At 39.7% G+C, this 26,508-nt stretch overlaps 1 protein-coding gene across 7 annotated transcripts; it reads right to left on the bottom strand.

The window, feature by feature from the left end:
- Window positions 1-2,300: 2,300 nt before the first annotated feature.
- Rnf170 (ring finger protein 170) lies at window positions 2,301-26,169 on the bottom strand. 7 transcript variants are annotated; one of them, XM_035452337.1, is made up of 9 exons: window positions 26,030-26,169; window positions 25,061-25,232; window positions 21,543-21,622; window positions 20,610-20,750; window positions 18,743-18,818; window positions 15,961-16,069; window positions 9,795-9,868; window positions 6,747-6,857; window positions 2,301-4,910 (listed from the first exon to the last, which is right to left on the bottom strand). In XM_035452337.1, exons 4-9 carry the CDS (start codon window positions 20,741-20,743, stop codon window positions 4,641-4,643), a joined length of 774 nt encoding a protein of 257 aa, XP_035308228.1. In that variant the 5' UTR covers window positions 20,744-20,750; window positions 21,543-21,622; window positions 25,061-25,232; window positions 26,030-26,169; the 3' UTR covers window positions 2,301-4,640. The 7 variants fall into 7 exon arrangements, with proteins under 7 accessions (XP_035308228.1, XP_035308229.1, XP_035308222.1 ...); XM_035452338.1 differs by lacking the exon at window positions 21,543-21,622 and having other exon boundaries at window positions 20,684-20,750; XM_035452331.1 differs by lacking the exon at window positions 21,543-21,622.
- Between the last annotated feature and the right edge of the window lie 339 nt (window positions 26,170-26,508).

Genomic DNA, 26,508 nt, shown 5'->3' on the forward strand with positions numbered 1-26,508 from the left:
GTCAGCGTTCCCACCTAATATGCAGGAAGCCCTGAGTTCAATCCCAGCAAACTATAAACTAGGCATGGTGTACATACTTGTAATCTCAGCACTCACACAGTAATGGCAGGAAGAGAGGGTATTTAAGGTTATCCTTGTTCACATAGGAGTTTAGGACCAGCCGATGTACGTGAGACTGTCTCAAAACAAAGAGCCTGTAAAATGGCTTAGAAGGCTAAGAGTGCTTGCTGCCAAGCTTGACAACTTGAGTTTGACACCTGGGACTCCCCTGGAGAAGGGGAGAATTAACTCTCCCAAATTGTCCTATGATCTCCACACACATGCCCCAACAAACACATGTTTAAAGAAACCAAACAAAAACTAAAATACCCCAACAAAATTAATTTGAAATGTTATATGCTATTGGATGACTACTTAATGATAAAGAAAACCACTATAAAGTGGTTACTAGATGCTAGAGACTGGGGGTAACAAGGAAAAAATCATGTTTTACCAAATATCAGGAAAAGATTTTGAGTGTTTTATCAAAAAGAGATGTTTCAAACTAGGTGTGGTGGTATATGCTTTTAATACCAGCTCTTGGAATAGGAGGCAGAGGCATGTGAGCTCAAAGCTATCCTAGTTTTGAGACAGAGAGACTTGTCTCATGATGTTTCAGATAATCTTTTTTTTTTTTTCACTCAAGGAAAAAATGTGCTTGAAAAATAAAAAATAAAAAAATGTATTGATGCCTATGGAGCTATATGTTGGAAGGAAAAGATATATACTACTGTTGTCTAGCAAGCGTTACAAGATTCTAACTTATGTCAGGTGTTGGTGGTGCACGCCTTTAGTCCCAGCATTCGGGAGGCAGAGGCAGGCTGATATTTGTAAGTTCAAAGCCAGCCTGGTCTACAAAGGGAGTGCCAGCATAGGCTCCAAAGACAGAGAAACCCTGTCTCGAAAAACAAAAACAAAACAAAACAAAACACAAAAACAAAAAAAGATTCTAACTTATAATATACCCCTTTTTTTCTCTAGGTGGCCCCTTGTACTTTTTTAAAATTTATTTGTTAATTCTTTTTATTATTTTTGTGTGTATAGGTGTTTACCCTGCATGTATGTCTGTGTACCCACACAGGCCATATACCTGGGGCTGGAGTTAACATGTGGAACCTGGGACCTCTAGAAGAGCAGCCAGTGTTGTTAACCACTGATCCATCTCTTCAGCCTCAGGTCTCTTCTGTGCTCACAGTAGGTCTATACTTTCTGGATTCATTTGATGGACAATGTTCATATCCTAAGTTAATCATGTACAAATGTGTTAAAACATCACATTCTACCCTATGAAAACAAGAACTACCCTACTGTAGTTCATTATAAATACTGAGTTGAGCTGAAGCATAAATCAAAAAATGTGTAGCCAAACTTAACAGTGAGTAAATAAATTATAATAAAGTGGATATTATATTAGACATAGATCTATAAAGGAATGAATATACACAAAAACAAATGTGTACAATGTATGGAATATAGTAATGAGTAAAATATTAATATGCAAAATGATTTAAAAGCTGTGGCCGGGCGTTGGTGGCGCATGCCTTTAATCCCAGAACTTGGGAGGCAGAGGCAGGCGGATCTCTGTGAGTTCGAGGCCAGCCTGGTCTCCAGAGCGAGTGCCAAGATAGGCTCCAAAACTACACAGAGAAACCCTGTGTGTGGAGGGAGCTACTGTGACTGTTATGTCAGTGGTCTTTCAAGAGTTGTAAATTTTAAAGTAAACAAAAGAAGAGAAACATAACCCTGAAAAATTTTTAGGTATAATATTTTTATTCCAAAGAATAAATGCTGAACAAACTCTCCAAATCACAAAATTTGAAAGAAACCCCTGGTCTTCTGCATGAACTGAGGTAGGCATCTGCACAGCCATGGGGCTCGGGAGCAGTCTGCTGTCCTCTAGAATACTGAGGATGGGAGGTGCTGAACCCCTACTCTAGTAAGCTGTTAACCTAAGTTTTCCCTTCTCATTCCTTGGAGAGCTGCTCAAATTGTTGTCTGTTCCTGGGCTTGCACCATCTCTTTCGTGACAGTTACTATGTGTTGTTTAAAAAACATCAAATTGTTGCTTTACATGACCTCTGAATACAGAAGTATTACTGTGACATTTAAAACACTGATTGACTGTACTTGATTGAATACTTTCTCAAATTGATTTTGCATTTATCATTGATGATCAGTAAAGATGAGGGAATACGAGGTGTAAGATTCTGAGATATCAGTATGTTCCCTTTTGGTTTAGTAAGACTTCAATCACACAGTGGTTCTGTATGTTACAAACTTTTGTACAATACACCTCTTCCCAGGTATTAGTAATAACCCCAAATATTACAGAACTGACATCTGGAGTAGAACACCAGCACATAAAATCATTTCAGAAAATCACACATTGAATTTTTAAAAGGTCGAAATTTTTTTTCCAGTCTGATAACAAGCTCCTGCTACTCAACAGCTTTCCACGTTAGTGACGAGCGGCCATGTTTTTCTATGGTGTGTGCCACTCTTATTTGACTTGGAAGTATACACTCAAGATTGGTGAAGCCTTTGATGAATCTTCCTTCTAGAGTTTTCTGCTCAGAAGCACCAAAACTGTTCCAGTGAAGGAATAATGTATTATGAAAACCTGACTTCCAAAGAATTCCAGTTTCCCTCCTGCTTCTCCTCACACTAGCTTTCATGTCTACCTAAATTACACTAGTTCCATTATGTTAGGAAATAAAACAATTTTCCATCCACAGGATGAAGGTTTCATCTCTGAAACAGGAAGCTGACAACACCCTACCTTGCTTACAAAATTCCCTAAGGATAAGAGGAAAATTTATGAGAAACTGTGTTGATCATGTTATCCAAGTGCTATTTTTGGTATTTTGTTTTTAATGGGAGACAACAGCTCTCTGTTAAGTCTAAATTAGGAAACATAAATTGACATTTCATTCAGAATCTCATTATTTGGCAGCTAATCTGATTAATGTGGGAATGTGACAGATTTGAGCTTTATTTCCTGTCTCTAAATACACATGCTGATGCTAAGACATCAATGGTAATTTCAGATGACAAAGGATCCCTGGGCATCACCTTGCACACGCCTGTCTAGCTGCTCACCAGTAAGCAGCTAGAGTGAGGACCTCATGCTATGGTACTCAGACAGAGAACCACAGTCCTTACACTCTTGTGTCAGGACCATCAAAATACAGGTGAGCCTCATCATATAGTTATCTCATACACATTTCCTCATTCTGCCCAAAACATGATGAATTTGAGCCAAAAACTGCCACCTACAATATAGCACTTACATCTTCAGGGAAACAGACAACTAATCAAATGTCTTCATTTTGCTACAAGAATTAACTTTTGTAAACTCTGACTTTGTAAAATCTAAACAATGTTCTTAGTACCTTCCCAAAGGCCCTGACTAATAACAATAGAAGTGAAGATCCTGTTTCCTCAAAAAATGTATCAAGCTATGTACTTTCAATATTACTTAGGTTCCTAAAACAAAACAAAAAAAAAATCCCTTTACAGATGTTTTTATGTTTTCTTTTTAATTGCATCTTATTTACTGCGTGCGTGTGTGTGTGTGTGTGTGTGTGTGTGTGTGTGTGTGTGTGTGTGTGTGTATGCACACAAGCCTGTGCACACATGGGCCACCATGCACATGTGGAGGTCAGAGGACAACTTGCAGAATCTGTTCTCTCCTTCCACTATGTGAGAACCAGGTTCAAACCTGGATTATAAGGGTTGGCAGCAAGCACTTTCACCCACTCCCCTGCTTTTGGTTTGAGCAGGACCTCACTCTGAAGCTCAAGCTGACCTAGAACTCATTACATAGCCTAGGCAGACCTTGAACTTATGGCAATCTCCCACCTCAGCTTCCTGAATTCAGAAATTACAAGTATAAAGCCACCACAACTGGCTACAAGTTACTTTAATATTTGTTCCTATAAAAAAGGCCAAACTCATGGCTAAATGTCACAACTGAATGTCAAAAGTGCCTCCAGGAGATGCATGTTTTTCACTTTGTTAATTCTCCTATTGATTAAAGTGTTCCATAGCCTGATAATGTAGTCAAATCATGAAGTTCAAGTTTCTTTCCTTTTCAGTTATCACAAAGAATTGGACAAAAATGAAAAAGCAGAGCTGCTCCAAGTTCACAAAGCTTGGCTAACACAGAGACACTGGCTTTTCCCAATCATACAGTATTTGACTTTAACAAAAATACTTAGACAAGTTTCAAAGTTCTCTATTATTGTATGGGTACCTGCTAGGATGATGATTTGTACATTTAGCAATATCCAACTATGTATCTAATTAAGCTAAATAATTTGGAGAAGAAAACAATGTATCCCTTTTCAATTGGTTTCATATTTTTTTTTTACAGACAACACAGAATTGAGATAAAACCGTAGATCACTATAAATCTGATCTTATCATTAGAACCTGCAGTATGTAAAAATTCCAGTTGTATATTGTTAGGCATTTGTCAAACAATAACCAAATGTTTTAAGCTTGTAAAGTAATATCTGGGTGATTGATACTGCCAGGGATCCTTTTGTTTGTTTCTTTCATGAATATATAAGCTCAGATATTCTAGTAAACTAATTTTTTCATCTAGTCAGTCTTTGGGTTATCACTTCTCGATACATAATAGAGATGTAGATAAGCAACAAAAAGATAACAAAGAAGTCGTCTAGAAAGCCCAGAATTCCAAACAAGGCTTCAGGTACAAAGTCTAGAGGTGATATTAGATAGAAAAAAGCTCCCATTAAACAAAGCATTATCCTAATTCGGAACATCCAGAAGAGACCCCCAACTGAAAACACTTCCCTGAATGCATGTCTCAGCAAGGTGGGGAGATCCATGATTCTTTCCAAAATCTGAAGGAGGAAAAACAAGTACTACGATTTAACATCTAATATATCAAATTTAAAAGTAATACAACTTTTGTACAATGCTCAAATTCAGCTAAGATGAATTAATACCATACTTTCCAATTATGCATTTTATCTAAAAAATACTTTAGTTAGTAGGTTCTTGTAAAACAGGTTTATTATAGATAACTAAAAAGTAATAAAAGTATCGAAATGCTTAAAATGTGGGCTGTAGATTGAGTACACCTTATCTGAAACTCCGAAACTTCAAATGCTACATAATTTTGAAGTATTCTGAAACATAAAAGGCTCTAAAGTCTAAAACTCCAGTGCAAAAATATTTTGGATTTCAGAATATGTCAAATTTATGACTGTATGACTTTCAGATTTGAGAGGTTTTATTTGTAAAATCCATATGAATACTCTGAAATCTGAAAACTATGGTCTCAAGTATTTCAGATAAGTGGTTCTAAGCCTAAACTCATCAAAACTCAAGTTATCAATAAACAGATTTAACAAAATAAGTCAAGAAACTACAGGCCAGGAACAGTAGCTTACACCCGTGTTTCCCAGCATCAGGGGCTGGAAGGCAGGAGGATCAACAATAGCTCAAGGCCAGCCTAAACTACAGAATGAGACCCTGTCTCAAAAAAAAAAAAAAAAAAATTATACAGGCTTATAGTCTGAGATTTGTTCAGTGTCAGATTACTATCAAGATATATCTGGGTTGGATTCAAAATCAGTAAATTATCAGATGAGGTGACCTTGGGTTACAACTTTCTAACCTGCTAGAGATAATTTAACAATAATTGAGTTTTTAATTACCTAGATGAATTAATAAGAACTAAAGAGATATTGTACAGAAAGACCTTTGTAATAATAAATAATAAAAATCCAGACTATGTACAGTTTTTATAACACTGGGGATTGAACCTAGGGCCTTGGTAGGCAAGTGTTCTACCCTGAGCTATATATCCCTTGATCTCCTTTTACTTTTTTAATTCAGAGAGCATCTCATCAAGTTGCTAAGACTCGCCTTCAATTTGTGATCCTCCTGCCTCAGCCACCCAAATACCTGGGATTACATGTTTGCTCCACCAGGCCTTGGTAAGTATTATGTATTAAAAAACAAATTAAGGTATGTACACACACTCATGCAGGGCAGAGGGCTACCACATTCCATAGATGTCCCTAGAGGATATATGTAAAATAAATAAATAAAATAACATCAGAGAGATGGCTCAGAGGTTAGGAGCACTTGCTATTATTGTAGAGGACCTAGGTTTGGTTTCTAACACCCACACTGGGTGGCTTACAATCACCATTCCAGTTCCAGAGGTACTAATGCCCTCTTTAGGTCTCCATAGACACCCACATGCATGTGGTGCACATACACATATGTAAGCACACATACCTATACATAAATAAAGCTTTTTTTTTTTTTAATGCTCGGTCAAAAACAGGAAAGGAGCTGAGCATGGTGGCACATGCCTGTAATCCCAGTACTTGGGAGGCAGAGGCAAGTAGACCTGTGTGATTTCAAGGCCAGGCTATCTATCTATCTATCTATCTATCTATCTATCTATCTATCTATCTATCTATCTATCTATCTATCTGGTTTCAGACAAGATAGGGCTACATAGTGAGACTCTGTCTCAAAAGTAAAAAGAAAACTGTGGCCCCTGGGAAAGCTATAACTCAAGTAACTGGCAATGAGGGTTAAAACTTGGTCCAAAACACATAGTAAGACTTCGGATAGTCCAAGAGCTGGTTGTAAATCTGATTTACAAAAAGAAGTATAAAGGCTGTCTCTGGCTTTGCACCTGCTATAACATTACTTACAGATCTAGGCTGCCCTGAGAATCTCCGGTTATAATCATTAACATCTTGACGCAATCTTACAACATCCTGAGACTGATCGTCTTCACCAAATACTGTTAGGAGTAGAGTTACCTGTGTGTTACAGGAAAAAGCTGTTACACCTTCTGCACCATTATTATTACTTTTTCACTGTGTGTTCAAGAGAATGAGAAAAGCTTCTGAATGTGTATTTCATTCATTCCTTTGAATAAAGGCAACATGGGGGAACAAGTAAATAACTATTGCCTTACAGTAAAATGTAATACAAAATACAATTTTTAATTCCTCCAAGATAAAATAAGTTCCACATCTAAGCACTTACTCTAATACTTTCCTGCACATATCAAGGGCTAAAACCCGTAGTTCTTTGGAAAAAAAAAAACATATATTTGAAGATAAAAGGATGATAGGAAAACCTTCAATAACAAAGTTAAAAATATTTTTAAAACATTAAAAATATAAAACTATCACTTTCAGAGAAAATATTGAGCATTTCTGAATGACTCATTTTTACTCACATCTAACATATCTTTCCGTGCTATCACAATACAGAAATTATAATACTGGCCTGACCCTCTGAATCACCAATTCCTTCTGAAATAAGCAGATATAAGTCTTGGTACTGTTACTAACAAAGATTAGTTTTGCTACTTTCATGGCCATGGAAAAGATGGCACACAGTTGCCTCAGGACAATACAGGGACCTTGAAAAATAAGTATAGCTAAGAACATAACAACATGTAAAGAATAATCAAGCATTGATAAATATAAGATAAAATATGAGGGCCTAAAAACATGTTTACTAGCCTGGAGAGATGGTGCTCTTCCAAAGGTCCTGAGTTCAATTCCCAGCAACTGTATGGTGGCTCACAACCATCTGTAATGGTATCCAATGCCCTCTTCTGACTTCATGACAGATGTACATTCAGACGGAGCACTCATATACATATTACATAAATAAATCTTTAAAAAAACATGTTTAGTTTTGAACCAGTCTAGATATTTTTATCCTTCTTCCAGTTAAGAAAACCACTGATAAGGTATTTTCCAAACAGTTAAATGAAGGAGTGACTGAATGGTATGAACAGTAGACACAGCCATCATTCCTTCATAGATTTGTTAATAAAAATGTAGTCTCTGAAACAAATCAATAATTTTTAAGTCTCTAGCAAGATTAGTCTTTAAGTATCAGGACAGTAAAATCAACTCTTTAGAGATTTAATCCTCATGGTGTTTTCCTTCTTACAAGTGAATTGTTTTTTTGTTTGTTCATTTTTTAAATGTAGTCTTGTCAGGAATGGTGGCACATGCCTTTAAATCCCAGCACTAGGGAGGCAGAAGCAGGAGGATCTCTATGAGTTCAAGTCCATCCTGATTTACCTAATGAGTTCTAGGACAGACAGGGCTGCATAATGAGAGCCTGTCTCAAAACAAACAAGTGAATGAATACAGTCCTTCAGTAACTGAGAATCTATTGTGAGGGAGGCACTGTATTAGTGCTATGCACACAAGAAAAAAAAATGACACAGCCTCACCATGAATGACCTCAGTATCTCTAAGAGAAACAGGGAGGCTGGTCTGTGGTATTGCAGGTGGCATTACAACAAAATTCAACTTTCCCTGGGATGCCTAGTAACCCTGAAGAATCAGAGTCTTGAAATACTGGTAGGAGTACTTTATAAGTCAATGTATACAGAAGAGTGAGAAGTGTGCTGCTCTTTTCAGAGACAGCAGCCTGCACCTTATTTCCATGCCTTTTGTCCAGTGAAACAGGAGGTAGACCAGCACTTTCTACTGTCTTGCCTCCAGTTGAATGACTACAGTTATGGAAGCAATGGCTATCTGACTAAGATAGCGTCATCACCTTATTAGTCCCTAACTAGTTTTCAGTACAATATTCACAGCCTCTAGGAAAGCCATGGGTAAGTAAAAAAGAGGGGCCGAATAGTGTGTGGTGCTTAGAATAGAAATGGCCCCACAGGCACATAGATTGAATGCCTGGTCATTAGGGAGTGGTGCTACAAGACAGGGATTGGGGGCGTGGCCTTTGCTGGAGGAAGGGTGTGTTGAGGGAGGCTTTAGGGTTTTATATGCTCAAGCCAGGCCTCGTGTGTGTGTGTGTGTGTGTGTGTGTGTGTGTGTGTGTGTGTCTTTGTCTTTCTCTTATAGCAAATTGACTACCTGCGTCCCACGTCAAATTAGCCACAGAAACAATGGAAAGAGGGGAAAATCATCTTTTCTTCTAATTGTGTAATAAAAAGTAAAAAGTGAATGAGATAGAGTTCAGGACTACAGAAATAAAAAGGAAACAAGAAGAAAATTTGGCTCTCCTGCTCTAACAGTAACAAGAAAATGACAGCTACAACAAAGGATACACACACTTTAAGAACACCTGTGTTGTTTCATTATTAAAGTTCAAAGAAAATGGCACAAGTTAAATATTTATATATTTTTAAAAGGAAGAACATATTTTTCCAAAAGAGAACAGTACGAAGGAGATAACATGTTGCCATGTAATTATCTAGTGCATTTATTCCTTTGCTGGTCATACAACAAAGGCTTAGGAATTGAGACAAACTCATTTATCACTTGTTTTTCACTACAACTGTAGGATTTCAAGTATAATTCCTTTTTTATGATGCCTTAAAATTTTTTTAAATGTATTTTTAAAAAAATTAGTGAAGTCACAGACACAGTAAGTAAAAATGTAGTTTGGCTGAAAAAGTAGCTCAATTTAAATTTTAAAACTGGTAATACTGGGCAGGAGAGATGGCTCAGTGGTTAAGAACACTTAGCTCTTGCAAATGCCTAGGTTCAGTTCTCAGCACCAATTATTACCATAGTCACTCATAAGTTCAATTTGCAAGAATCCAATACCTTCTTCTGACTTCTGTGGGCTCTTGCACACACAGGCTGCAAACACATATATTCAGGCTCATAAAATAAAACAAGAAAACCTGCTAATATTTACGAACTGAAATAACATAAGTTATACTTTATATATATATATATATATATATAGAACACTACCGTTTGTCTACAGATTGGACAACTGATTGCACCAAGCCAGGACCCATATCTCCAGTATGCAATTATGCAGGAACCTAGTGGAATAAGAAAATATCAGCAATGAAGCTTTAAACTACATATATGCTGGTCACGTTTCAACTACTGAATAACATTACCTTCCTTAAAACACTTTTATTACATTATTTATCTACATTGTTTATCAAATATTCCTTGAAAAAATTTTTACTTCATCCAACTAAATTAAATCTTCAGGTAAATTAAAATTGCAATCATTTCCAGCCATTAAAACACATTTTTATTTCAATTACTAATTAAACAACAGACATTTTCATACAATAAAAAGCAAATATTAACCACCTCAGTTACTGAGGCCTCACAGAAAATGGTTTCCTATGTAAAATAAACATGGTGGTGAATATGATAAACTGTCAGATACTTTTGTTCCAAATTTGATGTATTTGAAAAATACTTTTTTTTAGGAGTTCACTGAACCAGCAAGGTGTGGTGACACATACCTATAATCCCAGCACTTGGGAAGCACAGACAGCTGGATTTCAAGTTAGAGACTACCGTGGGCTACCCAGAAAACACTGTCTCAACAACAAGGGTTTAGAAAGCCAAATTAAATGAGGCATAGTATGTATAATCCCTTCATTTAGGAGGTTGAGGCGAGAGGGTCAGGAGTTTAAGATCAACCTCAACTACACAGTAAGTTCAAGACCAGCCTAGCTTACATGAGACCTTTCCTCCCTGACACTCCAAAAACTGAAAACCAAATTACTGAAAGACTGGGCTTCCTTGATAAAATGTGTATCCTAGTTTAATATTTGAAGTACTTACTGTACTAGATGATATTCGTGAGGATGGGGGAGATGGCTCAATCAGTAAAGTCTTTGCTGTACAAACATGAGGACCTCAGTTAGTTCCCAAGAACCAATGTAAAATAGTTGGACATTGTGGCACATATGGGATCCCAGTACTGGGAAGGCAGAAACAGGCGGACTCCTGGGGCTCACTGGCCAACCAGCCTAACCTACCTAGCAAGCTCCATAACAGTAAGAGGGCCACCTCCCCTCTCAAAAAAGAGAAAAGGTCAGGCCTGGGGAGTTGGCTGAGTATGTAAAGTCAGAGTAGATAAGTATGAGAACTTTGATCCCACTATTCATGTTCATTTTTTGTTATTGCTTAAATCCAGGTTCTGCAGTTTGTGCCTGTGATGCCAAAGCAGAAAAGGCGGCAAAATGAACATTCCTGGACCCTGCTGGTCAGCCAGTCTAGTCAAATGAGCAAGCTCCAGGTTGAGTGAGAGTCTCTATCTCAAAAATAAGGTAGAGAGTGACTGAGGAAGACACCACCACATGCATGCACACTGCCCACACACGCACAAATGAAAAGAAAGTAGTTATCTGGAGGACCAACACCTGAGGTTGACAATGCCTCTTTAAGTCCCCACACACATGCACACCCACATGAACACATGAACACACACACACACACACACACACACACACACACACAAACACACACACAAACACACACACACACAGATATTCATGCACAACAAAACAACTACAGATAGCAACCCTGCCTGAAAGAAGACTTCAAAAGTGTACACTCAGTAGATAAACACTTAACTTCACTCCAGTGACACAAAGGAACATTTTTACTGTCTGATCCTTTTAAAGGGCCAAACAGCTTCATGTATGCTAGGCAAGTACTCTACTAAGCTATATTCTCAGTCCATGTTCCTTACTCTGACCTCTGTAGACTAGAATTTAGGAAAGGCAATAGCAATTCAACTGTGGAAAACAAAGTGATGTACTCAAACCAGTTAGATGATAGGTAAGTCTAAAATTGTGCAATGTTAAACAAAAAGGAGTAGATATGTACAGATGGCAACCTGAGTACAGCACTGAAACTGAACTCTGTAGGATAGCCAAGGTTTAGCCAGGTAGGAAACAGGTGACAGGACACTTGTATTCTTTATAAACAAGAGTTAAAGCAGAAAGGAATGGTTTATGAGAATACTGGTTAGCAACCACTTGGATTAGCAGACGATGACCAAATTGGGGAACAGCCAATTCACCAACTTCAAGATGAATTTAAAAGCTAAACTATCATCTCATGCCTATACCTTCATGGAGTTCTGTGTTAATTACAAAGTTTATTAAATACTTTGGGCATTCTAATTTCACACAAAACCTGTATGAAAGCAAAACTTGGGGCTGTAGAGATAGCTCAGTTATTGAAGTGCTTGTCCCCAGAGTCCATGTAAAACTAAGGCCAGTAGGTTAGGGAGCTGCATTAGTACCTGAGTTTGGATCTGCAGCATCAATGTAAAAGCCAGGTACAGTGGCATGTGTTTGTAACTCTAGCATGAGGAGTAGATCATCGGGGCTTGTTGCTCAGCTAGTCTAACTCAATCACTGAGCTCCAAGTAGGGGGTGGGCAGGAGGATGGTGACCAAACTAAGATAAGTCAGGTGTGGTGGCACATACCTTTAATCTTAGCACTAGGGTAGCTGAGACAGGTGGATCTCTCTGAGTTTGAGGCCAGCTTGGTCTGCACAGTGAGTTCCAAGACTGTCAGAGCTACATTAAAAGAGAGACCCTGTCTCAAACAAACAAACAAAAAACTCACTACCACCAACAACAAAAAACTGAGACTGTTGACAATACCAGCACCAACTCTGACCTCAACACATATGTGTGTGAGAATGTGTATGCAAAAATGCATGCATGCCCACACAAATACATGAACCTGTACACATACAAATATATATATATATATATATATATATATATAGGTGCATATATACACATGTATATAGGCACAGAAAGAAAACAGAAATCAATCTATTAGTGATACTATTTTCATCTGATACCATGTCTTAGCTTTATCTGACCTTTTCACCCCAAAATTCAGCCTACTTTGATAGACATTACACTCATTTAATCTCAAGTATCTTTTCCTCAAACTAGGGTGTGGGTGTTCTTATTTTGCCAATTATGTAACACCACTTGGCTTCCCTGAAAAACTATGACTCAGTAGACAAAATGCTTCAGGTCATCTGCTACTAGATACTTGATTTTTTTTTATTCAATTTTCTCCCTCCACAGAAAAAGATACTTAGGTATCATCTGGTTTAAGAGATGACTGAAGTTTCATCTGGGTCACAATCTCTCTGAATTTATTTAATTGCAAAATGAGAACAAAATTCCACAGGCCTGACAGAGTTAAATACTGTAGATTACAGATGCAAATAAGATGATTCTGCTGCTGCTGTTATTCTAATTTACTGTAGTGGAGCAAAGGTGGTATGCTACATAAAAAAATTTACTGAACTAAGAGTTCTTGACACATGAGGAATTTATACTTAAACTACTGACCAGATAATTTTTTTTGAGAAATTGCATAACAAGATCTTTACTTTTGAATTCACTAAATAAACAAATGTGTGTAACATGGTTCAGTTGTTGGAGTGGTAGCTTAGTATGCACAAGGCTTGGATTATCAATCCTCCTCAGCAAATATACTAGACATGGTAATGCATGCCTGAATCTCAGCACCTGGGAGGTAATGTGGTTCACAAGTTCAAGGTCATCCTGGGCTACATAGCACATTTGAAGCCAATCAAGGATACATGAGACCCATCTCAAAAAAAAAACCGTACCTAACAACTAGAGCAGGATATCAGAAGCAATCTATCCTATTACCTCAGACCCAGAGGTAAAAGCAAGAACACAATACAGCCATCCTTCAATTGACAGGATTATCCACTCAGTAAATCAGCTATGCCTGAGTTGGCAAATAAATTCATTTTGCCTGCCAAGCCTCCCAGATAGCTAACACCTTCGGGGAGGATGATCAAGGTCCTGTCTAGATTCAGAAGGCAGGTCAGATGGATCAGGAATGCCTACCACAGGCCTGAGAGCAGCAAGATGTCTCTCTCTCCTGACGGCCATTAGCTTCCTTCCTCCATCGATCCTTATTATCCTGCTAATCTTCAGCATTTCCAAAAGACAATTAAAAGATTGAAACATGGCTGGGCAGATACCTCAGTGAACAAAGTGCTTGCTATCCAAGCTTGAGGACCTGAGTTCAGATCCCTAGAACCCAGGTACGGCTGGATGCAATGGTACATGTCTGTAATCTTGGTGCTCTAGAGATGGGATGTGGAGACAGAAGATGCAGAAGCTTGTAGGCCAGCTAGCTTAGCATATGCAGAAACCCTATTTTACCTGGATTTGTCCTTTAACGTCTCTACATACACCATGGCACCTGAACTGATGCACACAGAAAGTCTTAAACCAAAACAAAGAAAAGCCGAAGATCATAAGTAGAGCTCAGAGAAGGGCTGAGCAATGTTCCTGGGAGAACTGTCTTCCCTTGGCAAAGGTGAATAATAAATTCCACAGAAAATCCAGTGTTCTATCATATGTTAGGGACTTGAGCTAAAAACTTTAGTGAAGTTGGGCATGGTGGTGCACACCTGTATCCCAACATTTTAGAGAATGAGGTAGGAGAATTGCCAGTTAGCTCAGTGTCTGGCTGGTGTACAAAGCAATATATTGTCTTAAAAAAATCCAAACCAATCTGACGGCACATGCTTTTAGTCTCAGCATTTGGAAGGTAGAGGAAGTTGAATCTCTGGGTTTGAAGCAAGTCCAGCCACATAGCAAGTTCTAGGCCAGCCAGGGCAGTATTTAAGAGCAAATCTTGAGGAGTATGAAATTAATGGTTGAAGGAACACAGAACTAGATTAAGTATAATAATCACAATGCATGGAAAACTCTGAACTGCAAGGTAGGGATTTCAAATATTTCTAACAAACACAGTAATATTAATAGTAAAACTGTAAGAATTCTATTATGAAGTCAAACAAAAGACACAAAAGGGAGGACACTAATGAAGGATCATGATATGCTATATTTTAAATTAGTCTTTAACTAAAAATTCAGAAGATTATTGGGAATAATTAACACCTATCTTAATTGTATATATTAATGGGTAGACTGCTTCTAATATTCTACTCATTAGCCATTTTTATGTAGTATCTATAGGTGCAAAGAGTAAAACAAAAAAAGAAAAACACTGTTATTCAACTTGTGACTAATAGAAAGAAATACTATTACTGAAGAATAGGCCTAATGACTGGACATATCTAACTTAAGAGCAGTTCTTAGAGTGTTCATCTTCCTGTAATCAAAGCAGAACTAAACACAGAGCTTAAAGACAGATCTGGGTTGTTTGACAGCTGGGTTACCCATTAAAAAACTTCTTGCCTTCCCTGAGCCTCAGTTTCTGATTTGTGGGGTTGGATGAGATTAAGTGTGTTACACATCCAGTACACAGTGGACACATCCCAATCTTGTATGGACACAGTAAGAAACAATGATATCTTGATACTCTCTATTAAGTCTTTCTGGGATCCAGGAAAGCCAATGGGGGATAGAAGTTACCTCTCATTGACGCTGAATGTGAAAATGCTCCATCTTTATGCTGGCATGCATTTTAGGTTTCCCCTTTTCTGTTTCCAACTCCTTAAGGTCACACAGAAAGAGTAAAAACAGGTAGTAGAGGTTTGTGGCTTAGGTCTTGAGATACAATATTGCCATGAGAAGTTTGAATATTTGAACAAATAAAACTGACCCATAGTGCTACTAGTAAACTTGAACTATTCTTCCAAGAAACACATTGCTTGGAACCCACAAATGCAAACACACTAAATGGAAAATAAGTTATGATTTGGTACTGACTGTCTCTGTGTGTACACTATCACACATGTATGGGTACATACTTTTTTTGAGACTGGGTCTCGAGTAACCCACGCTCTCTAGCTGAGGATGACTTTGAACTTCTGATCCTCCTTCCTCCATTGAGTACCAGGATTCAGGCATGCACCACCATGCCTGGTTTATACAGTCCTTGAGGATCATGTGCATGGTAGGAGGCACTCTACCAAATGATCTACACCCTCATACCTGAGTATGCTTACCATCTAAATAATATACTAATAATTGGATGGCATTAGAGCAGGACATCAGAAGCAATCTACTTTTCTCAGGAAACAGAAGATAAGAAAAAGAAAATTATCAATCCAGCCTATGTACACGCATAGGTATTGAGCTAGTCACTTTAACCAAGTAAGATATTGTTTGCTTACCACAAAAAAGATGTCCACAGTTTGTTTCTACAGGAAAGGAGGCCTGATGTAAGCAGATTGGACAGTACATTTCAGTATAGAACTGCTGTCGAGCAGGCGCAGGGACATCCTGGTGAGAGGACACAGACACACCTCTCAGAACAGAAATTCCACATGCACAATAGTTTAAGGTCTTGCAAGACTGAGAAGCTGAGAAACATATATTGTTTTATATAAGCTACTTGGTCTCTACCTTCCTTCCTAAACACAATTTGAAAACAAAATACAGATTGACTCAAAGTTTGTCTTTCACTTTATTGCAATGCATACATTATTTTGAGTTCCACAAGCTAATATATAAACTAGAGAATAAGGAACACCAGGCTTCATAGCAGAACTGTCATCAAGAAACTAGAGAGACTTCATCCAGCAACTGATAGGAAACAGATACAGAATCCCACCGCCAAACATTAGGTAGAGCTCAGGGAGTCCTGAGGAGGAGAAGGAAGAATAGGATGAACCAGAGGGGTCAGGATCACCATGAAAACATGGCACACAGAATCAACTGGCCAGGACTCATGGAGACTCGAAAAGACCAAGGAGCCTATAGAGGTCTGATGTATGTCCTCTGCATGTATGTTATAGCTGAGTGTCTTGGTGGTCTTGTTGGGTGTCTAACAGTGAGAGCAAGGGGTTGTCTCTGACTCTTTTCCTCCTACTGGGTTGCCTCCTCCAGCCTGGTCTTACTGTAGCTTATTATGCCATTTGGTTGATGTCCCTGGGAGGCCTGCTTTTCTCAAGGGGAGGTACAGATGGGGTGGGAAACAGATCTGGGGGAAGACTGGGGTAGAAGAGGGAGGGAAACTACAGCTGGGATGTAATATATGAAGAAGAATAAAAAAATAAAAAGAAATTAAAAAAATAAAAAGAAATACCAGACTTCAGTGTAACTCAGCATGCATGAGACACTGGGTTTGATCCTCAATACCATCAAAAGAGGAAAAAGAAATATCAAACTATTATTCATTTAAAAATTTTTAACTCTTTAAAAAACTTTTTTGGGTTGTTTGAGCCAGGGTCTTGCTATGTAGCCTTGGCAGACCTGGAATTTACAGCAGTCTACCCCAGGTCCTCAAATGCTAGGATTGCAGGTATGTGTCTGGCTTCAATTCTTACATCCTTTTCTTTTAACAGCTGTCCTCTGATAAGTGTTGCATATCTGTTCTACCTTGTACAAGAACAGAATTAAACTTCCAGATTTGCTAATGTTAACACTATTGGTAACCTGAACTTGGTCCTTCACAAAGTCATGCTAGCAAATGTTAATATGCTTTTCAGTGTACATGTTTGTAAGTAGGAGGAAGGAAGGAAGACAAGGAGTCCAAGTTACCCTTGGTGACCTAACAAGTTCCAGGCGTGGAGTACATGAGACCTTGCCTCAAAAACCCAAAGTCAATCAAATACACCAATGCATATTCCTTGATTGTATCACTGTTGTGATCAACGTCAGTGTTGAGATTACTAGTACAAGAAACACACATCAAATACCATTTTGAAATAAAAGAGTCATGAGGGCAAAAGCTCAACTTACTGGAGTCCCTGTAGTTCCCAAGGACCTGGAAAACTATCTAGCACTAATACAAAATGTACAGCTTCATCGAGGGACTGGAGAGCTAGCTCAGGAGTTAAGGACATGAACTATTCTTACAGTTTGTATGTTCAGTTCCAGAACCCACATGATGGCTCACAACCATCTACAATCAAGTTCCAGGGGATCTAACACCCCCTTTTGAATTCCATGGCACCAGGCACACGCATGGTGCACATAAAATACATACACCTACAATAAATAGGTATTAAATTTTTTAAATAAAATAATTATCACAAAAAGTCAAATTTAGTAAATACAAACTTAAATAAATTAGGTGGTGGTGCATGCCTTTAATCCCAGCACTTGGGAGGCAGTGATAGGTGGAACTCTGCCTCCAATTTATGGAGAAGATGTAAGCTCTCAGCTACTGCTCCAGAGTTATGACTGTCTGCCTGCCTGCCACCATGCTCTCCACCATGGTATAATGAACTAACCTTCTGAAACAGTAAGCAAGCCCCCAATTAGATGCTTTTTTTTTTTTTTTTATAAATTGCCTTGGTCTCATTATAATAGAAAAGTAACTAAGACAGAGGTGGACACAGGAAGATTAGGAGTTTAAGATCATCCTCAGCTACCCAGTAAGTTCCAGGCCAGACAGGAATACATGAAACTGTCTTAATGTTCCTCCAACCCCCACAAAAGAAGAAAATGTTAGCTGGACAGTGGTAGCACATGCCTTTAGTCTCAGCACTCAGAAGGCAGAGGCAGGTGGATCTCTGTGAGTTCTAGACCAGCCTGGTCAACAGAGTGAGTTCCAGGACAGGCTCAGCTATACAGAGAAACCCTATTGGGGGTGGTGGGGGGGACAAAACGTGCTTAATCTAAAAATATATAATCTGAAGAACAATTAATGTAATATAAGGAGTAAAGAAGTTGACGTTTCTCAGAGCAGGCGGTGGTGGTACACACCCTTAATCCCAGAACTCAGGAGGCAGAGGCAGGTGGATCTCTCTGTTGGAGGCCAGCCTGGTCTACAAAGGGAGTGCCAGGATAGGCTCTAAAACTACACAGAGAAACCCTGTCTCGAAAACAAAAAAACAAACAAAAAAGTTGATGTTTCTCAAAAGTTATTTTCTAATGTCTCACCACCACTACATATAAAAGGAAGTTATAACATTCCCTTACATAAATACATATACTACATAACCATACCTGTTCTGTTTGAAGTTGTTCTCGAAGCACCCTGACTAGTTCTTGGTTTTCTGGATGAATGTTCTGCTGTACATTTCTGTTGGACAGAATGCAGTAAATTCTGAAAAAACTATCAGATTAACCCATCTGTGTTGTTAGTATTAATTTTTGACCACAAGTGGATACAGGCACTTGCTGTGCAGACCTAACAAGCTCCAGAACCCATGTCAAGGTGAAAGCAGAGAACTAACTCTACAGAGTTGTTCTCTGACATGCACACCATAGCAAGCATCCCCCAACCCCATAAATAATAATTAACCATTTTAAAACTCATTTGTTTTGTGTGAGGTGTACATGCATGTCTATGTGTATGGGTGTGTGCTATGGCACACATGTGAAGACTAGAGTATAACTTACAGGAGTTACTTCTCTTTTACCATGTAAGTTCTGGAACTGAACTCAAGTCATCAGGCATGGCAAATGTATTTGCCCACTGACCCATCATCCTGGCCCAATAAATATTTTTCTTTTAATTTTAGAAAAAGAACTACATGAGGGCTGAAGAGATGGTTGTGGTTAAGAGCACTGGCTGCTCTTCCAGAGGCCCTGAGTTCAATTCTCAACAATCACATGGTGGTTCACAACCATCTATAATGAACCTGATACCTTCTTCTGGCATGAAGACATATAGATAGAGCACTCATATACATAAATACATAATTTTTTCTTAAAAAAATCTTAGAAAAAGAACTGGTAACTTAATGTAACAAGTGTAACATAATGATATACAACTATACTCCAATTCCAGGATTATGCATTCTAGGTTACTCTGTGACTTAAAGATTCCTCCCAAATCTACGATCATCAGCTGATTTCAGGTTTAAATAGTAAATGATAAAATCCAGATGCCTATTATCTTGGGAATTTATTGTAACCTAATAATGTAAAGAACAACTGACACATTTCTTTTGTGAAGATCCTTTGAAATAAGTAGTTAGATAGTTCTACATATTATACATCTGAACACTTTTCCACATCTAACTAGGTCTTTCTCTTAATTTTTCATGTTTAAGGAGAAGGGAAGACAGCAGAAATTAAAATTATATAATGCAAAAATGCCAAAACTAACTGTGCTGGTTGGTTTTGTCAACTTGACACAAACCTAGATATATCTGGGAAGAGAGAATCTTAACAGAGAAAATAAAATGATTGATGTTCAACTCACTGGAGGTTGAGCCAACCCTGGGCAGATGGTCCTGGTTGGTATAAGAAAACCAGCTAAGAAAGCCATGAGGATCAAGTCAATACACAGTACTCCTCCATGGACTCTGCTTCAGTTCCTGCCAAGATCCTACCCTTATTTCTCTCAGTAATGACATGTGACCTGAGAGCTCCAAGAAGAAAGAGACCATCTCTTCCCGCGCAATTTGCTTTTAGTAATGGTCTTTAGCACAGCAACAGAAAGCAAACTAAGACAGGCATATACCACTAACTTCTTAACAAATACAATGGGAAATCAGAAGCAAGAAGTTGGCAGCTAATATAAAAGAATGGGATTAGACCAGGAGAGCACTGGTGTTAGTAATGAGGTAGGTTTTTTTTTTTTGGTTCACGTTTTCTATCTAATTATTTTGCATGTATTATCCATACTACTGACTAGCTGGTAGATTCAAGCATAAAATTTTTTAAACCAGACTCATAGGAAATATTAATATTTAATCAAAATGGAAACTATGAATTTAATATTCCCAGGTAAGTCAGGAAAAAAACATGGCAGCATTCACAGCTTAATGGAAAATAAACATACTTTAGTCACCAAAACCAGCTATTACTTGGAAGAATGAGAGCTACCGAGTAGTACCTCAAATCATTTATCCTTTAGTCTCACCTGAAAAGTGCATATAGGAGAGTAGCAATCAAAGCAAAACTGACCACCACTGCCACAAGCACTTGATCACTTACTCCTTCTATAACTGAATCATCCTGTTGCAGACTTGGAACTTCACTGTAGTATTTGGCCATTACAGGTCTACAATATGAAGAAGTGACAGTGACATACATCAATAAAAACAATGTAAGTATGGCTTACTTCCAACACATCTAATACTTGCAGCATGCTCTTTAACATAGGTTCCATTTAGTACAACTCCAGTTAAGGTTCCCTTGCTAATGATTTTTTTTTTTTAACTTTCCAGAATTACTATTTGGGGGAGACAAAAATACTATTTTCTTTAAGGAAACTACTCTTTTTTTTTTTTACCACCCATATATATATTTAAAGTAAAACTTTTAGAAATGTCTTTCCTGGAGGGTTGAAGAAGCAGTTCAGTTGGTAAAATACACGACTACCATTCATAAAGTTCTGGGTTTGATCTCCAGGACTTTATAAAATGGAGTGTAATAGACAGAGGCTGGAGGATCACTGCAAGTTCAAAGTCGGTTTGGATTATATGATGAGTTCCAGGACAGCCTGGGCCACAAGGTAAAGCCTCAGTCTCAAAGGTAGAAAAAAAAATGGAAACAAAACTAAAATTAAATTAAAACACTTTCTCTGTTCAGGCTTAGTTCCTTAAAGGAAATGATATTCTCCTATCCCAGTTGCTCCTTCTAACTCCTGCATATCAACTAAAGTCTTCATGTAGACCTTATCCCTCTGTCATAGCACATGGAGAGCAAACATGGTCCTCTACAGTACTGCATTACCCAGCACATGCTCCACACACATAAGTTAGGAAAGGAACTGACCAGTTTACATCAGACTCCTTCCCATTGTAGAGAAAAATGATAGCACCCAACACAAATAAGATGGGAGACAACCCACCTATACTGTAGGTCAATCACAGGTAATTCTCCTGACACCCCAGTGAACAAAACTGTAATGCTCAAAGCCTTATATGACAACTAAAGGGAAACAATGGAAATATTCAATTAGATATGTAATAGTATAAATAAAATTCTGCATTTATATAAAATATTGCACTGAAAAGTTTTACCCAGGGCTGAGGATGGAGTGCTTGCCTAGCACTCATAAAACCAGTTTCAATGCCTACCTTAAAAAAAACTGACTCTCACCTGAAATCCCAGCACCTGGGGAGGATCCCCAGCACAGAGGTGGGAAGATCAAAAAGTTCAAAGTCCTATTTGATAACATAGCAAGACACGACTGATATTAGCTTAGGATACATAAACCCCTGTCTCAAAAAAAGTTTTATCCAAAATCATTAATCTGGTGAATCTCTCTTAAAAAGAAAATATTAAGTGTGGAAAAACCCACATCCTTGAAAATGGATCCAAATTAGCTGCCAGTAAATTACCTCTTGGGGAAGAAACCTAAGCAAAGAAATGCATCAAGGGTAGGCTTCATCAACTTTACACAGTGTACCAGCCTGATACCACATATACCAGAAACTTTTTAAGGACAGGTTTCAAATTCCCACTGTGAAGCTATAAGGTGGGGGTTGGGGAGACAGAGGGAAGATGTGCGCTCTACTTTTAATATTTTCATTTAAAAACAGCCAAATGAACTTCTGGCTGAAGCTAGAGGAGGAGGGCATTTGAAATAATCTAAGAATGTGTCAGGTAGACAGTTAAGAGTTTTTCTAGGTATTCTCTTTTTAAATTAGACAAGCTGTGGCTGTGATTCAAGTCCTGAAGACTGGGATTGCAGTTTAGTTGGTAGAATGGTTGTTCTGCATGCATAAACCTCTGGGTTCCAATACTAACACTGTATAAACACACTGGGGAGGAACAGTCAAGAGCTTCAGAAGTTCAAGGTTATCCTTAGCTTCATAGGAAGTTGGAGGGCAGCTTTGGCTACATGAGACCTATCTCAAAAATCATGTATTTTAGGTTAGGTGTGGTGGCACACGCCTTTAATCCCAGCACTCAGGAGGTAGAGACAAGTAGTACTCTGTGATTTAGGGGCCAGTCTGGTCTAAATAGTGAGTGCCAGGACAAGAATATATAGAGAAACCCTGTTTAAAAATATATGTGTGTGTGTGTGTGTGTGTGTGTGTGTGTGTGTGTGTGTGTGTGTGTGTGAGAGAGAGAGAGAGAGAGAGAGAGAGAGAGAGAGAGAGAGAGAGAGAGAGAGAGAGAAAGCAGTGCCTCACAAGCGAAGCACATCAGTTGAGGCATTACAGTTATTATCATTATTCACATTTTTCCTATGCTATAATTTAAGTAGTCCATTTTGAGAAAACTGTATAACTGAAGCCATTGGGTGGACCCATAAACCATCTGACAAGTACCACCCACCCACCACAGACTAATAAATGACTTATTCCTGGAAGTAGAAAGGATGGAGACATACTATTAGTATATTGGAATAAATTTAAAGTGTAAGGGCACAAGGGCCTATTAAAATCATATTGGGAACCAGGAACAAGAACTTATCCAACATGATAGACTACGGAGAGTGTACCTCTCACCTGGACCCAATAAATAGACAACTGTCTTAGGGTTTCTATTGATGAGACAAAACACCATGACCCAAAAGCAATTTGGGGAAGAAAGGGTTTATTTGGCTTATATTTCAACATTCTGTTCATCACTGAAGGAAGTCAGGACAGGAATTCAAACAGGGAAGGATCCTGGAGGCAGGAGCTGATGCAGAGGCCATGGAGGAGTGCTGCTTACTGGCTTGCTCCCAATGGCTTGCTCAACCCACCTTCTTACAGAACCCAGAACTAACAGCCCAGGGATGGCACCACCTACCAAGGCTGGGCCCTCCCCTACTGATCACTAAAGAACATGCCTTATAGCTGGATCTCAAGTAGGCATTCCCTCAGCTGAGGCTCCTTCCCCTGATGACTCTAGCTTGTGTCAAGTTGATACACAAAAACAAGCCAATCCAATACCTAACACTGGGATGACATAGCCCTACAACTACCTATGGTCTGATATTGATGTGAGCATCAAAGACAAAGAAGCACAGGACTCCCTAATTGTCCCTGGGGTTTCAGCTTGGCTGCCCAGCCTGTTCAGTGCAGTTTTTCTCAGCCATTTTTTGAAATTTTTTGAACTCTGATGCAGCCTCTTTAACTGTAAACCATATAGTTACTTGTGCCTTGTGATATGTGATTTGAGAGTAATTATTACTAATTAAGACTGGAATAAAACAACCCACTTTTGCCTCAGCCAGATTATCAAGGTAGGTGGGATTGTATGACAAACTGATGTCACTGAACCTTGTGTATTTATTGTGATTCCACAGTCTAACTGTGGAAAGTCACAAACATGTTCATCTGTTTCTGACATGTGTGCTCACCATCAAATCCAAAATTTGTCATATGGAATGACACCACCTTCCTGAGTTCAGACTGCTATAGTTGAGAACTAGCCTCCACCCGAGTAAGGCCTACAAGGACAGCTCAAAAAAGTACCAACACACCTATTTTGGGTCTTTTCCTAACATTGTTTGGTTATTCCCCACCCCCCAGGTTCATGTAGCAACTTGATGGTCACGTGTCTTCTGTAATTACTTTCAAGGAACTTTTAATGCAATTCCTGTCCTGAAAAGTAATTAGAAGCACATAATAAAGTAGGAACGATATATGAGGCATAAAAACACCTTGGACACAAAGACTTGAAAAGACATACTCTAAATCAATCTTATCAAAGCCTTGACAGCTTGAGCAGCTAGAGTAAAGGTGGTTACTGTATAGCTTAACCACAGTCCCTTCAGCAAGGCTAACGCCTGCGGTTACTTTATAGATACCATAGTCCCTTCCTCAAGGCTAACACCTGCGGTCTCCAAAGCAAAGACAAGTTCCAAGTCAATGTAACATACACTGACTATTTACTTACCCAACAAGATGTAATCAGAGAGGTGACACAGGTTCTACAGAAACAGTTTAGTATGGAATGTGGGAACTCTAGTCTGACAAAAGATCCGGGGCACCCAGATAGAGCCATAAGCAGAGGAGACTCAAAGTTGGAATTCCTATAGGTATTTCTGCTTCTGTAGGAAGAAGCTTACAAGGAAAACCTTTGAGAAGACTTCAGCTAAGATTTATGATTTGTTTATTGTTGGTACCAACGACTGAACTACAGCCCTGATGTTTGCTAGTGTAACAAACTAACTACATCCTCAGCCCAAGATTTTTCCCATCTATAAAATGATCGATTCCATGTGATCCTCAAGCAATAGTCGATAAAAGTATCATTTAAAAAATTCAACGTTGTTTGGAAGTTTTAAGCACTCCTCGAGAAAAACCAACTTCTAATGGGGCATGGGGAAGGCTCCAGGAACTGCAAAGCAAAGCGAAGTGTGTCCTGGGAAGCTAAGTTTTGAAGCACTCCAAATCAAAATGTACATGACCTGGTAGTCAAGCATACCTTTTGAATCCACAATTCTCCTACGACTCCAAAGCATGTATCTTGTATCTTGGTGTCCTACGACTCCAAAGCATGTATCTTGTATCTTGGTGTCTTGAAAACGCCAAAAGCTTTGCATTAAGGTCCAGGTAGAAGAATGTTTATTATAGCATTGTTTCTGAGACGCCCTAAACTGGAACAAAGTGCACATCAAAAGTAGAATGGATATAAGGTTGTATTCACACAATGGAATGCTAGACAACCATGGGAATTTGCAAATAATGTAATATTATTAATTAAAAGCCAAAACCCACAAGGGTCCATTCATAAAAGTTCAATCTCAGACAAAGGAAGACTACACTACATGCATACTCATTTGGTAAAAATAAAGGGGAAAGCAATAAAGTGCCTGTCACAAAAACCAGGCAGAGATGGTGCGGGCGGAGGAACTCTTGAGAACCTGGCAATTCATTTTATTAACACTCCTCAAACATGTTACGTCCTATGCACTGTTCTGCGCACCACTTAAAAACGTAGATGAAAACCTACAATGTCTGTCTAAAAAAGACGAAAGCCGGACAATGGAGCCAATTCCCAACGCGACAAGAAACAGGCCTTAGGAACAGTCGGGGTCCTTACGCACTGGTGAACTGGCGTCCACCCTCTCCCACTTCAAGTGAAGTTTTGGGGGAGAGGGGGGCTCCGAGGAGGAACCGCTGGCTCTCCTCAGCCCGGCCAAATCCGCCCCCAGCCACCGAGACGCGCCCACGTCAGCCGCTCCACCTTCTCCCTGCGACTCGGGGCCGGCTCCGGCGATTCGGGGCTGAGCGCAGGCTTCCGGAGGAAGGCGGCGCGCGGAGCCCACCCTCGCGCCGAGGAGCGCTGCCCCGCAGTCCCACCGTGCCGAGTCCCGCCGTGCGCGCCCTCCGCCGGCCTCTGCGGGGGCGTGGCCTGGCAAGGCTCGCGGCCGGGGAGGGGGGGCGCGCGTACCTCTCGGCGGCAGGGGAACTACCGCGCCAGTCCGTGTGACAGAACAGAGTTCATATCCGGGGACTGCCTAGCTACTCCTCTCTGGCAGCCACCAGGGGCTTCTAGAGCCAGAGCGCCGGCGTCGGCGCACGCGCAGTGCGGAGCTCCAGGGAGACGGAGCCGACGGGAGAGAAACCAGCTGCCGCCGCGCCGCCGCCGCCGCCGCAGGGCCGGGCTGGGGCGCGCGCCCACGCGCAGGGGGCGGGAGGAGTCGGGCGTCGGGAGCGCGCCTCCAGGGGCGGGGCGGAGCGAGCGCGAGCGTGCGCAGTGTCGCCTGGGCCTCGGCTCTCGCTAGGCTAGGCTGGCGCAGGAGGGCGTGGGCGGGCGGCGCCGGGTGCGCGCAGGAAGCGCGCGGCCCGGAGCACGGGAAGGAGGGGCTGGTGACAGTGCGGAGCCGCTGCCAGCGTCCGCGCTTCGGGAGCGGCCGGACGGAAGAGAAG

This window comes from Cricetulus griseus, assembly GCF_003668045.3.
Source record: "Cricetulus griseus strain 17A/GY chromosome 1 unlocalized genomic scaffold, alternate assembly CriGri-PICRH-1.0 chr1_1, whole genome shotgun sequence".
Taxonomy (NCBI): Eukaryota; Metazoa; Chordata; class Mammalia; order Rodentia; family Cricetidae; genus Cricetulus; species Cricetulus griseus.